At 39.5% G+C, this 12,952-nt stretch overlaps 1 protein-coding gene across 1 annotated transcript; it reads left to right on the top strand.

Annotated features, from left to right (window-relative positions):
* The first annotated feature begins 9,098 nt into the window (after positions 1-9,098).
* On the top strand, positions 9,099-10,031 carry LOC108049452. Its single transcript, XM_017130626.1, has 3 exons — positions 9,099-9,483; positions 9,543-9,675; positions 9,730-10,031. Exons 1-3 carry the CDS (start codon positions 9,232-9,234, stop codon positions 9,828-9,830), a joined length of 486 nt encoding a protein of 161 aa, XP_016986115.1. The 5' UTR covers positions 9,099-9,231; the 3' UTR covers positions 9,831-10,031.
* The last annotated feature ends 2,921 nt before the right edge of the window (positions 10,032-12,952 follow it).

The following is a 12,952-nucleotide window of genomic DNA, read 5'->3' as shown; positions in this document are numbered from 1 at the left end:
TTCTGCCTAGTTAACAGCTTTTTCTTTTTTTTTTTTGGCCCAGCCGAATGCTGAATGGCTGTTCTAGGTGCAAAAGTGCCGATGAGAACCCCTAGCTAGGAAAAGCACGCACAAGCTGCTCGAAAAGCGCTAAATTTCACATTGAGGTGAAAAATTGGGGAATATCAAATTTCAAAAGTGAGCAAATCAGAGGGAGGAAGTGGATCAATATGACTAGTTGATGCGCTACCATTTATTGGTAATAATTAAGGATCATGAAGATGATTAACGTTAATAAAAATAAATAATTGTATTAAACTCATTAAAACACTTTTATAAAGCTTGTTTAGGTCTACAATTATTCATATCTTGAACATAAAATTATTTATTTAATCATTATTCTTAAAATATAATTTTATTTTATTTTTATTAGTAGAAGAATAGTTCTCAAAAGTACCAGCTTTACTTTTTACTGTCTCATTTAACCTAACAACTTAACAATGATTTTTATTTAACGTCGGATTAATGTCTTAAAATTGTTTATTATTTATGGGCAATATCTTTTCTTTGTTGCACATCCTTTTGTTCGCCACTCTCAGCCCTGTGAAATAGTGTAAGCCAAAAGTTATATATTCTGACATGCGTGTCACGAAATATTCATTTCAATTTGAACAATTGGATTTTGGATGCCATTACTCATCGATTGTGTGCAGTTCTTTGAAACTTTCGTTGAGTCATTCGCGAACGGCTCAACGAAATCCATATGCCTGACTTTTTGATTGCTGGCTTTGCATATAAATAAGTGCCTTATCATTAAATTTCAATTAAATGACAAAAATAAAACAAAAATGTTTTGACGCCAAATCGACTTTTCGGAAATTGTATTTTGTGCCCGCTTTGCTTTGGTTTGCTTTGCTTTGCATTGCCCGTGGCTCATGTTCCCAGCCACGAATCCCAGCGAATTTCTTATTTATTCCCATTTTGCATGCTCAACAATTGTAGACACCGTGGGGCGATGACAAAAACAAGCAATCGCGGGTTTCATTCAGTGTCGCGGATTTCTTTGCCTCTCGAAAATCGGAAAACAAATTTTTTGGCGCGTGTGTCTGAGCCCCAAAAAGCCGCGTGTTTTTTTGATTTTGTTGCAATACGAACCTCGGTCCCCCCGCACCATTCATGTTCAACAATTTAAATATGTTTGTCTGCTGACGTTGCCGCGGTGAGTGTGTGTTTTTTTCCAGATACATTTTTGATAGATAACCGGACAGATATGTAAGCCGGGCGCTAAATTTGATCTCTAGCATTTTGGCACGAACTGTAATTGAAAATTTCGTATGTACAAGTATTTCGAGGAAGCTGCTGCAAAAGCATCAACAACAACCCGATTTGACACTTGAAACACTTGGCTTTGGCTTTTCACGGATATTTTGGGCTGAGGCAGGGGCAAAGCCTCAACTTTCTTGTTCGGTTACGTGAAATTTCAAATGTCATAATTTCTGACAGTTTGATAGTCGCACAAACACACACGCTCCCACCAAAAGCATTCAGTTTGTGGTTTCGGTTGTGGGTTAAGCCAGGTGGACCAGAGTTTTGGCCTGAGCTGTTACCAAAAAGTGGTCGAGGAACACACAAAGTGACAACTTGAATCACTGTGGTTCAATGGCTGAAGTTATGCAAACGCGAATTTGTAATTAAATGGAACTCTAATAAATAATTGGGGAAATTATTGCCCAAGGAGTCATATAACATTTATATTAATCTATCTTAATTATTAATAAATTCTAGAAAAGAAAGTGGAATAAGTATATGTTGTGCTAGTCTAACCAACTTAAACTTGACCTAGGAAAATACCTTCACACTTTCTGATACCTTAAACCTAACGCCTCGAAACCCACTGTCCTCAATTCTTTGGCTTCATTTAGTTTGCCAAAGCCTCTAAGAAGTACATAAGTGTTTCCCTAAGCCGTCTTAGGCCAACTATTGTGCTTGCCTTTTTCTGTAAGCCCACATATTGATTTGCTGGTCTAAAGCGGTGTCAAGCCTTTTGACCTTTCGGACCACACACACAATCGGTTGGGTTTTAACTTCGCTGTAATGTTGCATAACATGTAAATTCTGCTCATGTTTTAGGGGTACCCGCAACTACAAAGTTAGTTACGTTTTAGGACAATTCTCGGAAGCAGGGAGTAACCAATTAGGCTTTAGCCAAAGTTTACACGTTTTCTAGTTACTTGGCGGACAGCTGTGCGCTTTTTGTTACATTTGAAACGAGAAAACACGACAAGTCGCTTAAAGAACTTGCTTCTCCGCAGGTAAAAGGTAAGAAACACAGACCCAGAGTCGAGAAAATGAGTTCGACTGGGGCGAGAGTAACAGATCTTGGGGCTCGTCAGTCTGACATTGACGAAGTGGTTCTTCGAATGAAATTGTCATAATTTTTTCGGGTTTTCTACATGTCTTTTGATGCATACAAAGCGTTAATGTTGCCCACTTTGTCATACTTTGGCTTGAAGTCCGACAATTGAACAATTGATAAAAGCCACGACAAACCGAACCAACTTAAACCGAACCGCTTTTCAGAAGGGGATAACGAACCCCACTAACGGTGCATTTTGAGCTCCCAAAATGAGCAATTGTTATTTCTCTTGGATGACTCAAGCTCCGATCTGGATAAGTATTTCTTGGCTCATTGGCATTCATGCAGCGGGCTTAAATTGCCAAGAAATCCCTAGAAATCGAACAACTTTAGTTTTAACTAGGAGTTTAAACCCTCGATGTAATTTTCAGTGGATCTTATATATTTTAAACAAAGGTTAGAAACTGTAAATAAGTTTTAAACATTTTCCAGAATTTATGTCATATTTAATGTTTTAATATAATATTATTGCAAACAATTAGTTGAATAATTTTGTACAATATGGTTTATTGAATCAATGTTTTGATTAACCAGTCTTAGGAAAAGATAATCAAACGGATCTTGGTAATCAACTGAGAAATCTATTTGTATCGCAAAGTCAAAGTGTGAACTTTGGACAAATCGTAATTTACCAAGCCCGAGGGTAATATCCAAAAGCCGGGTAATCAGTTAAAGAGCTTAGCACGAGCACGTCCAATGAAAACTATTATTCCCGCTATCGGTGACATCTGGCCGGAGTTGCACTGGATCCGTGAGAACTGTCGACTTGGTCGAGATGTGCCCGCTTTTTACGAGCACTCGTCTAATGAGGCGAAGGAACTTCCATGTGCACACATAGCTCCAGTTGACACTGACCGCAGATCTGTATCTTAATATTTAGGTTGCCTTACAAATAAAAGCCCGACGAGAACGACAACGACAACGACAACTTCAACGACATAGACGATGGGGCACTTGGAAATAAATCAAAAGATGCGAAACGGGCTGGAAACCCTAAGAGTCGACACTTTAGGCCTCGGTGGAAAAAGCTCTGAAAGGCATCGCCAGATCCCAGCCAAATGATAAATGCTCGCTCTGTGTATCAAGTGTGAATTTTAAGTGAAAATGCTACATGACGGAAAATGTTTTATGCGCATTGCGCCAGAGTTGGTCTAAACGTTGGCTTTTATGTGGATTACGTGGGCCGAGCAGGAATCGGGCTTCAAATATGCCAATAAATGATTTTAATTACGTCAGGTCGGTCGGTCCATCAAACGGCTCACAGAATTCTCCACAGATATATGTATATGCCAGTTGCTTTGTTGTTTTGGGCCAAGTTCGAAAAAGAAACAGTGTTCTTTTATGACCATTCTGCCACCGTTCGTAAAGGAAATGCGCTCGGGCCATAAAAGCCAGAGACATAAAACAAAACCCGGCCAGAACCGAACTCAAGAAGAGTTGAAGAGTAGCTGGAAGTAAAATACAAAAAAGTAGAATTATGTTTAAATATTTCCCGCTTAGTTAGATTCCACATAATTCCGAAACCGATAGAGTCGCCGACTAGAGACCGCCGGGACATCGTAAAGAGTGCGAACTGTAAATCATGACGGTTTTTATTAGCCTACCTGCCTACTAAACCACTCCCAAGTCCTGCTACCTGGCGTACTATTACGGAAATGCTTTAATGTTTCCCCCCAGTTTAAGAAGTCCGCGCTCCAGAAATAGAAATTCAATTCCTATTTATTGACCACTTTAATTGCCCGCACAAAATGGTTTAGGCCAACGCCTTGACACGAATCGGCGACAGGCTCGAACGGGGGCCTTCCATAAATCTGGACAATAATTGCTTATGAAATCGTTCAGTGTAGAGCTCCAAGCTCAGCTCGGGTATTAGAAGGGGCTTACTTATCGTTCGAATTTATGATATTCCGTTCAATTTACGAGCTGGATTAAGTCAAAACGCCAACGTTCGCCGATTGCCCTGGGTCACAATACCATTTAACCGGCGAAATCTGCTCCGGTTCAGAATGCGCGGCCCGTTACAATATTAATTACCCGCCATTAGCAGCATCACTCAACTTGGGGCACATGCGGCAGAAGGGAGAAAAGTCGAAACTATCTGTAAAGCCATACGTCAATGCCGCTAAATCCACTTGTCAGGAGGAACAAACGTGAGAATCGTTCGAAAGAAAAACACGGGAAAACTTCAACTTAAACTTAAACTGAAACTGAAACAAAAACCGAACAAAAGCAAACGGCAAATAGATCGGGCAGCGAGGAAATATTGTCAGGCAACACTTTTAACCCCGTAGGTGTATCTCTTAGATGTATCTGCATCTGCATATGTATCCGTATCTGTATCTGCAGCTTGCACTCGCCGGAGATTTGTGGCCAAGACACCTGCAACATTTGAGGGCCGTTTGTAAAAGACTTTTTTATGCTAAATACCGCCGCAGTTTATATTGATGACGACCCGAGACACAATGTGATGTACCCCCGATGCAACCATCTATCTATCTTTCTATCTATATACATATATATAAACGTGTGCTAAGTATATCTCACTCTACTGGTGAAACAACAAAATGTGTGACAAAACACCACAAGGAATTTTAATCCCAAAATGATTGATAATCATTTGCACGAGCGGAGTTGAAAAGAGAAAAAGCTCCATCACGTTCCATTTGCCTAGGTGTAAAGTCCATGGGGTATTATCAGCACCACCGCCCGACATCGTCTTCATCAGCATCTCCGGCACAACAATCATCATCATCATCATCATCATCGCCTCCATCGTCATCATCTCGACTGGGCTTTGTTTGCTGCTAATGTTTGCACTTAATTCACCAGACAATGCGATCCGGGAGTGGCGGAGGGAAAAGCATTTTCTTTTGGCTTTTACTCCGGAAAAAACGGGTGAGGAATGGATGACGGAGGGGGGGGATGGGGGAGGGATTGTGCCTGCCAGGGCGAAAAGTCTAAATTATGTCGTTGCCGCCTGACTGTTGCATAGGAAAATGCATCATTTTGTAAGCTTAAGAAAAGACGCTGCGCTTTTTGTGAATGGGCAACGGAAGCACTGGAAAAAAATAATGGCTAAGGGGGAGTTATCGGTTTCAGCTGTTTTTCTATTTTTGAAAATACTATTTTCTATATAAAAATGTATTAAACATTTTCATTCAAAAGTGTGTTTTTAAGTAAAGAAAAGTCTTGCAAACTTGCTTTATAGTGATTTTTTACTTTACTTGGAATTCACATAATTTCCGATCTCCCAATATTCAATGCATTGCAAAAATGTTAAATATATTTTTATTTATTACAAAATGTTCTGTTATTTTTACTGCTTTTTAATTGTCACCATTTCGGCTAATTAAACTTTTTATCAACTTTTCACAGCTTTGAAGTCAAATTGAGTTAGCAAAACATTTACCACTTCATGTTGAGATGTGCAAACTAAACTGATAACTTAACCAGTGTCATGTTAACCAGACCGTTTGTTTATAATTCACCATATAGCAGCTGCTTCATTTCCATACCATGTCTTGTGTTTGTGGCTCACACCTTTTCTGAAGACCGGATAATTTCCAACACCTCAAACTATTTAACCTGTGACAAATTTTCCTCTGTTCATTTCGACTTGACGATGAGTTGAAAATGTGACAAAAGCTGATTTAAGTCATAATTTATCATGATATGCTGGATTAGGGCGATGAAATTTACAAACGTACGTTTATTTTTAACACGTTGCGACATTGACAATGCCAGCAGGTTGAAACGAAGTGTCTGGCTAATGTTCAAATTTATTGACTATCAAATGGTGGATGCATTGTGTGCGCCGTGCCTACTGCATTAGTTTGTGCCACTTTCGAAGACATAACCAGCTGAAAGGAGGGATTATGGCACTGCCGTGGGGATACTCTATTGGAAATTAAATGTTATGGCTTCCCCAAATATATCTACATTATGCTTGAATACCATTTGCCGCTTGGCGGAACTCTCTTTCCAGCTTAAAGCCAAAAATACAAAAAACAGGACGTTTTGGCCCACAGCACGCCTTTCTGACAAATCAACCACGCCCAAAAACCAAAAAAAAGTTGATTCTCTGGCTTAAGTGTTTGTAATTGTTATTGCTGAAAACTCGTTCTTTCACTTTGGCCTGCAAGCGCGAACTTTATGGCTACACCTACCCAGTCATACAGCTATCCAGCCATCCTGCATTTCAGCCGGAAAGCAACGGCAGATGATCATCTTGGCTGTATCGCGTTCTAGCGGTAAATAAAGTTTTGGCCAACCAGCCGCGCCCACAAAGGCGAGACCACCTAATGAAAAGTGGCCAAGTGCCCCTTTGGTCCGAAATTTTTGGGTGCAGTACAAGTTCAATATTAAGAAATTACAAGCTTGCCCCACGCATTATGCGAAAATTAATTTGCGCGTTCGGCAAATTTAATTCAATATTTTTAACAGCTCTGGGATAACACACGCCCCGAAACGAAAGTTGACCCACTGGATGAGGATTCCTCGGTACGAATTAAGACATAATATAGCTGTCCCTCGATGGAGGCCTCTTCTTTTTTTTTGGCTAACCCATCCGTCAAGATTGCTCCTCTGGCTGTGCGAGCCGTGTAATTCACTCCGAACACCTTTGCTCTGAGACTGACGAGAGCCGAGACTTCTTGACAAGACGTTTCTGGCTTAAACGCTGTATTTTGGGGGGTAATTTTTGGGCCCCAAAGAGGTCGACACACTCGCGGCCCTGCAAAATATCTGGTCCGAGCGAGAATGGATGGCGGATGTGGTGGCTGCTTGACAAACGAGTGTCATTTATCAAAATGTGACACTATTTGCGCCAAGTCATGTGTTAACTGCACTTTATTTTATTGTTATACCCTGTGTGTGGGTTGTTGGCCCCGGCTTAAAGGAGCGCAAAGGGCTCTTGCTCAGTTTCAGACTGCCTCCTGCCAGCGGTTCCTCCTCGAAAGTACTCTCATAAAATATATATCATAATTGGGGGTTATGTTTTAGCTGTTGTTTTCGTTTCGCTCTTTTTTCGGGAATAAGCCAACAAGTATAGCAATCGAGTTGGGCCACCAGGATGAGAAATGGCCAGATTGAGATATGAGGGAGAAAAATGCTGACTGCCCACCCGTGGGCCATGTTCTTCTTCTCTGATTCCAAAAACTGATTTTTGATAAGAGTTTTTCTTATACCTTATATATTTTTGATCTCTGAACTTTTGAGAAAATATATCAATGGTTGAAAAAATGGAAATTAATAAAATGATCTTCCAAATTCTTCAAAGAGAAAACTTTGCCAAGAAACGGTTACAGGCATAAACATTAATTGAGGAATTTTCGGGATTTTATCCACGGCATAAAAGAAGTAATTTTTTCCTTTCCAATTTGTGTTTTTTGGGCGCGACCGGCATTTAATGCCAATACTATAAATATTATGATTATGTGCTCCGTACATGAGCGCAGTTATACATTTTGCGCGTCGACCGCTCTTAAATGTTGTTTTTACCCAAAAAAAAAAATAAAAACGCAGCGAAGAAAGGCAAAAAAAAAACCAAAAACCAAAGACCGAAAAGTAATTTCTTGCACGACATTAATTTCTTTTAAATTACGCATAATTGAAGTACGGGCACTCGAAGTTGATCGATGGCCGAATCGAGTCCCGGAGTACTCCAAACGGGTTTTCCCGCCAAATGTGTCTGTTGAGGTGCGTTGCACAGCCCCGCCCCCTCCACCGCCGCCTCCTCGTTGATCGGAGAGAAATTACAAAAATATTGCCCGGCCATAATAATTTAATTTCTGTTCGTTTATTTTTCCATATGAGGCCAAGTTCTTGGGACAAGCGGGGCGACATTGACATTCGAATTGGACACCTGACAGCAGAATATCAAAGTCACTCTGGGATTTTGCCGTAATTCGACGACCTCTTCTCTATTCCCCATTGAAGCCTTGGCTCTATTTGAAATTTGATTTAATTTTGATTCACTCTTTTTTTATCCAGGGGTCTTTGTGTTCGTGGGCTGACCTGTCAGTCAGTATGAAATTTCATATTGTTGTCGCCGGAGTCTCAGCGGTATTTAGTTTTTTATTTGGGCCTGCTTTGGAGGCTTTGTTAGCCCGATAAGCGGATTTTTTATTACATCAGTTTAGTGTCACATTAGCCGAAGTGCGCCCATGCATTTGCTGGAATCTGGAATCTTTGCGGGGGCGACAGATTTGTATATCGGAGCCAGTCTCTTTTATACACATATATATATATTTTATGGCCACAACTCACAGTGCTCAACAAGTTCTTCCGCCATCACAATCTCAATCCCAATCCCAATCTGCATCGGGATCTGAGCCCCGCCTGCAGCTCTTTGCCACACGTACGAAAACGCATTCACATCCAGGCAAAAACCAAGTCCAATCACATAAAATCTTTCAGCGAAACACACAAGGGAACTTATGAATTTCTTAATTTCTGCAAAACTCACTCGCACCGAGGAGTTGCCCTGGTCTTTTTTATGGCATTTCGTTTTGCCGCGATGCTATCAGTTGGTTTTTGTTTCAGGTTTTGGTCTTTAAATTGTCTCGAATCCAGTGGTCGGTGGGTCGATTCACCGCATGAATCATAAGCCAGTTAAAACCGAATTCCTAAATGCTCGTTTTCGTTACTTACTCTGCAGGGTCAACGTATTTGACACTTGTAACCTAGATTTGTTCCTCGAAAACAATAATTATCAGCACGTGAAATCGGTTGTAAATTGTAAATTAAATGGAATCCAAGAGACTTTATTTGCTTTTCGCAAAATTGTTTAACTAAATGGCTTTGCCTGAGATATCAAAATTTTAGAAGACGTTAAAATGGTTGAGTTAGATGGCTGTTGTTATTTTTTTGGACTCCGCTGTGGATGTATTCTAGGGGGTCTATGGCTAATCATATATAATGCACTTTTGATATACCTGATGTATTACGAGATGAAGTACTCTCAGAGATCCACAATAGACTTAATTACTGGCGAACACGAAAAAGAGACTACTGGATTTTGGGTGCTGGGCACTACATTTCTCTTGATGGATTTAATATCTCTGTTTTTGGTCTTTGGAGCCATTTTGGTAAATATACGTTGACTATCTAAACATTTTAAATATTTATAAATATATTATCTTTGCAGAGGCACCACATTTCTCTTTTCATATTTTTACTAGGACAGATTATACCCATCTCAGTTGAATCGTTCTACTTGCTGACAGCCATTATTTATGGCATTGAAACCGAAAGTATTATAATATATCTTTTACCATTATGTGAGTAAATTTAAATTCGAAATGTATTTTATCTAATCATATATTTATTGATAGTAATTCTGGTCTACATTGATGTGGTAGCTTATTCCTATTGGACTGATTTGAAAAGTTCTAAGAAACTAACAGCTGTGTCACAAATAAATATCTTTTATTGAAATTAGATTGCAACTTAAACACAGCAAAGTACATTTTTAAAATTAGTTAGGAACCATTTTAAAATGCCTTATACATTTTGTTAGGACTTAAGATCACATACCACGTTTTCCGGTAGAACACACAAAAGACAGCGATAAGGTTGGATGACTTGAGAGCAGGAAAACATGTCAAGAAATAAAAACAAAAATGATTTATCATAATGGGAGTTGGAGTCTGAGTCGGGGCCCAATTCGGAATTGGAATTGGAGTTGGAGTTGAAGTCGGAGTCTGAGCTCCCAGCGGCGTTGCCTAAACGGGCGATAACGGCCAAGACGAAGACGGCATGTGGCTGCTGATGGCGACGAACGAGGAGATATCGGGCCCAGAACGGTGCGTCTGGATGTCAACTCTTCATATAAAAATTAACGAAATATAAATTAAAAAATATGCCCTACCTCTCCGGCTGGGCGATGAAATAAAAACCAGAAATATTCGTTTCGGCTGCGCTCGTTCTGAGTACGCTTTTGGTTTTGTTCCCTTTCCCGGCTGGCGATTTACGAGTATGTCCCTTCTGGTTTCGAGTTACGCCTGCGCGACATTGTTGCAGACACAGAGAGAAAAACCAGGGATGATTCCATGCTAATATTAATTTATATAAAAGTATATTAAAGCATAAATACCAAGCAACTCCATTTAACATTACTGATGATTTATTATATTGACTTTGTTACAAAGTGAACTTAATTAAAATCTTGCAATATATTTTATATTTAATATTTTATTTTATTAATGAAGTAGATTTCTATTAAATACAAAAATTTTAAGATCTTTAAAGTCCCATTAGCTCCATTTAGTTCGATTTAGATTAGAATACTTAAATATCAAATTATTATTTTATTCTAACACAAGTCAAGTTTTTTCAATAAGTTATAATAAATGTAAGTAACTATTATTTGTTAAAAAAAAACAAATATATAAAAAATTAACCCATAACATAGAACTAACTGTTAGTTCTTGACTATAATGTAGCACTTTACTAATAAAAATACAAATAAACTAATTATCGGTTCGAGTTTTTGTCTGTGTAGTCCCCAAAAACGGACTTGGGGAATTATGAATTGGCCGCTGTCTGTCGCCTTATCGGTGGAATGCATCACTGCGTTTAAGGCTTTATCTATGGGCCAGTGGATTTTTATCTAATGGAGGCAGCTTCTACCCATTGATTGGGGTCCCGTTGGGGCTCCGATTTCATTTCTGACTTATGACAGGGTCGTATCGGCGCAGCCTTCTGCTCTCTGATAGCTTCATAAGCCGCGATAAGACCGAATCCGAACTCGAATCCCAATCGAAAGGCGCTAATTGCTAGCAAAACTCCAGGCGCCAGCGAAATCAAGGGTCTCGATTGGCGGGGAGTGGCTCTGACAGATCTCAGGTGCCGTATCACCTGCGTGTTATCGCCAGACAAATGCATTTTGCAAATTATTAACATATGTGGCGGCTGTTACACGATCGGGCCAAAAAACACCAACCGGCAGCATGTGCAGATACAGATACATTTGTATCTGACGCCAGTGGGTTGGTAGCCAACTCGGGATTTCGCCGTGGCTGTGGCTAATTGATGTCTGTGCACCAAACTTGATTTATTTCTATTAATAAAGGCCCCATGAAAATGGTAGTTGGTTTGGTCGTTTGGTCGGTCAGACGGCGATACATTTTCGGCTGCCTTATTTGGATGTCCGTGGTGCCCAATGGAAAATGGGAAAGCCCCATTGCCAATGAAAACATGAAATCCCATCATCTATGTATCTTCGTTCTACAGAGCATTGATAGAGGATTGCCAATTTCCAATCGGGGCCAATAAATTGCTTGTTTAGCCACAATTACACACGTGAACAGCCGCCGAAAATGGCCAGAAAATGCAAAAACATCAGAAATAATCTGGCCAAACTTGTTACCGCTGTTGTCGATAGAAATCGAATAAAAACTCGGTTGCATAAATTTTAACACCGATTTTAATCGACGCATTGTATAGTGGAGCGGGCAGCGAGCTTAGACAACTCATTGAGTCAAGCCAACGCCGATATTCCGGCCAACTCCGACACTTTATGGCCAGTTGTTTGGTGGTAATTACCAGCCGGCAGCAGTTCCGGTGCTTCGGTGTGTGTGTGTTCGCAGCTCGGCAATGCAAACTATAATTATGTTATAAATTATTGATATGTCAAATCAAATTCTCAGCCAGTTTTATGTTGGCCGGAGTTGAGCCCAAGATTTATGAACTGCAATTTGAGTTAGTGGGAGAGATTGGGAAATTGGGTAGGCGTCAATGAGAGTTTCTGTAGTTTCAAAAAATGGATTTTAAGTACCTAACATAAATTCGGTTTTTATGAATATTTTTATTAAAATACGAATTAGTGGTGTGCGTTCTTTCAGTAGGTATTTTCAATTCACACTTAAATAAGTAAAAGCTAGATTACGTGAACTATAAAATTAAAATGCATTTCATTTTTATGTTTTTGATAAACTTACATAGAATAACTCCCCAAAATGGTATAAGCATTTTTGTATCAATTTGTATTTTGATTAAAAGGAGCACAGTGAACACCTTATTTTAGTTTGAATTAAAAGAAATCAATTAAAAATTTCATTGCCATTATATCATTTTGAATGCATAAAATTTTAAGACATTGACATATTTTCAATATGAAATGTTGTTACCAAAACTGTTTTAATATACCTTAATATTTATTACAGAACAAAAAAGTATCCAAACTTTTGTAAATGGATAAAGTTAAACCTTTTGAACAAGCTTGTAGGTCTTCTTCTACTCCAATTATTATTTGATTCTTTATAAATTTTCGTAAGTTTCCCCAACTTTTCCAGTGAACCTCGTGTGCAGACGTAAATATTTTTATATGAGGAAAGACTCGGTCCAGCGAGACAGATTACGAGCACGGTGTCTGCGGCCGGCGGACATGTACAACACTTTGCTCTACAAGGCGTTGCGGAAAATACGCAGCGCTTTTCCCTGTTTTCTCGTCAAGCAATTTTCCGTTGAGTTACCTCATGTCTTGCCTGGGCTTTGGCTATGGCTTTGCCTCGGCTGCTTTTATTTCCCTCTTGACATAACTGGAGCGATTTGGCC

This window comes from Drosophila rhopaloa, unplaced genomic scaffold (genome assembly GCF_018152115.1).
Source record: "Drosophila rhopaloa isolate 14029-0021.01 unplaced genomic scaffold, ASM1815211v1 contig_115, whole genome shotgun sequence".
Classification (NCBI taxonomy): Eukaryota; Metazoa; Arthropoda; class Insecta; order Diptera; family Drosophilidae; genus Drosophila; species Drosophila rhopaloa.
This window is presented reverse-complemented; position numbering and strand designations above follow the sequence as displayed.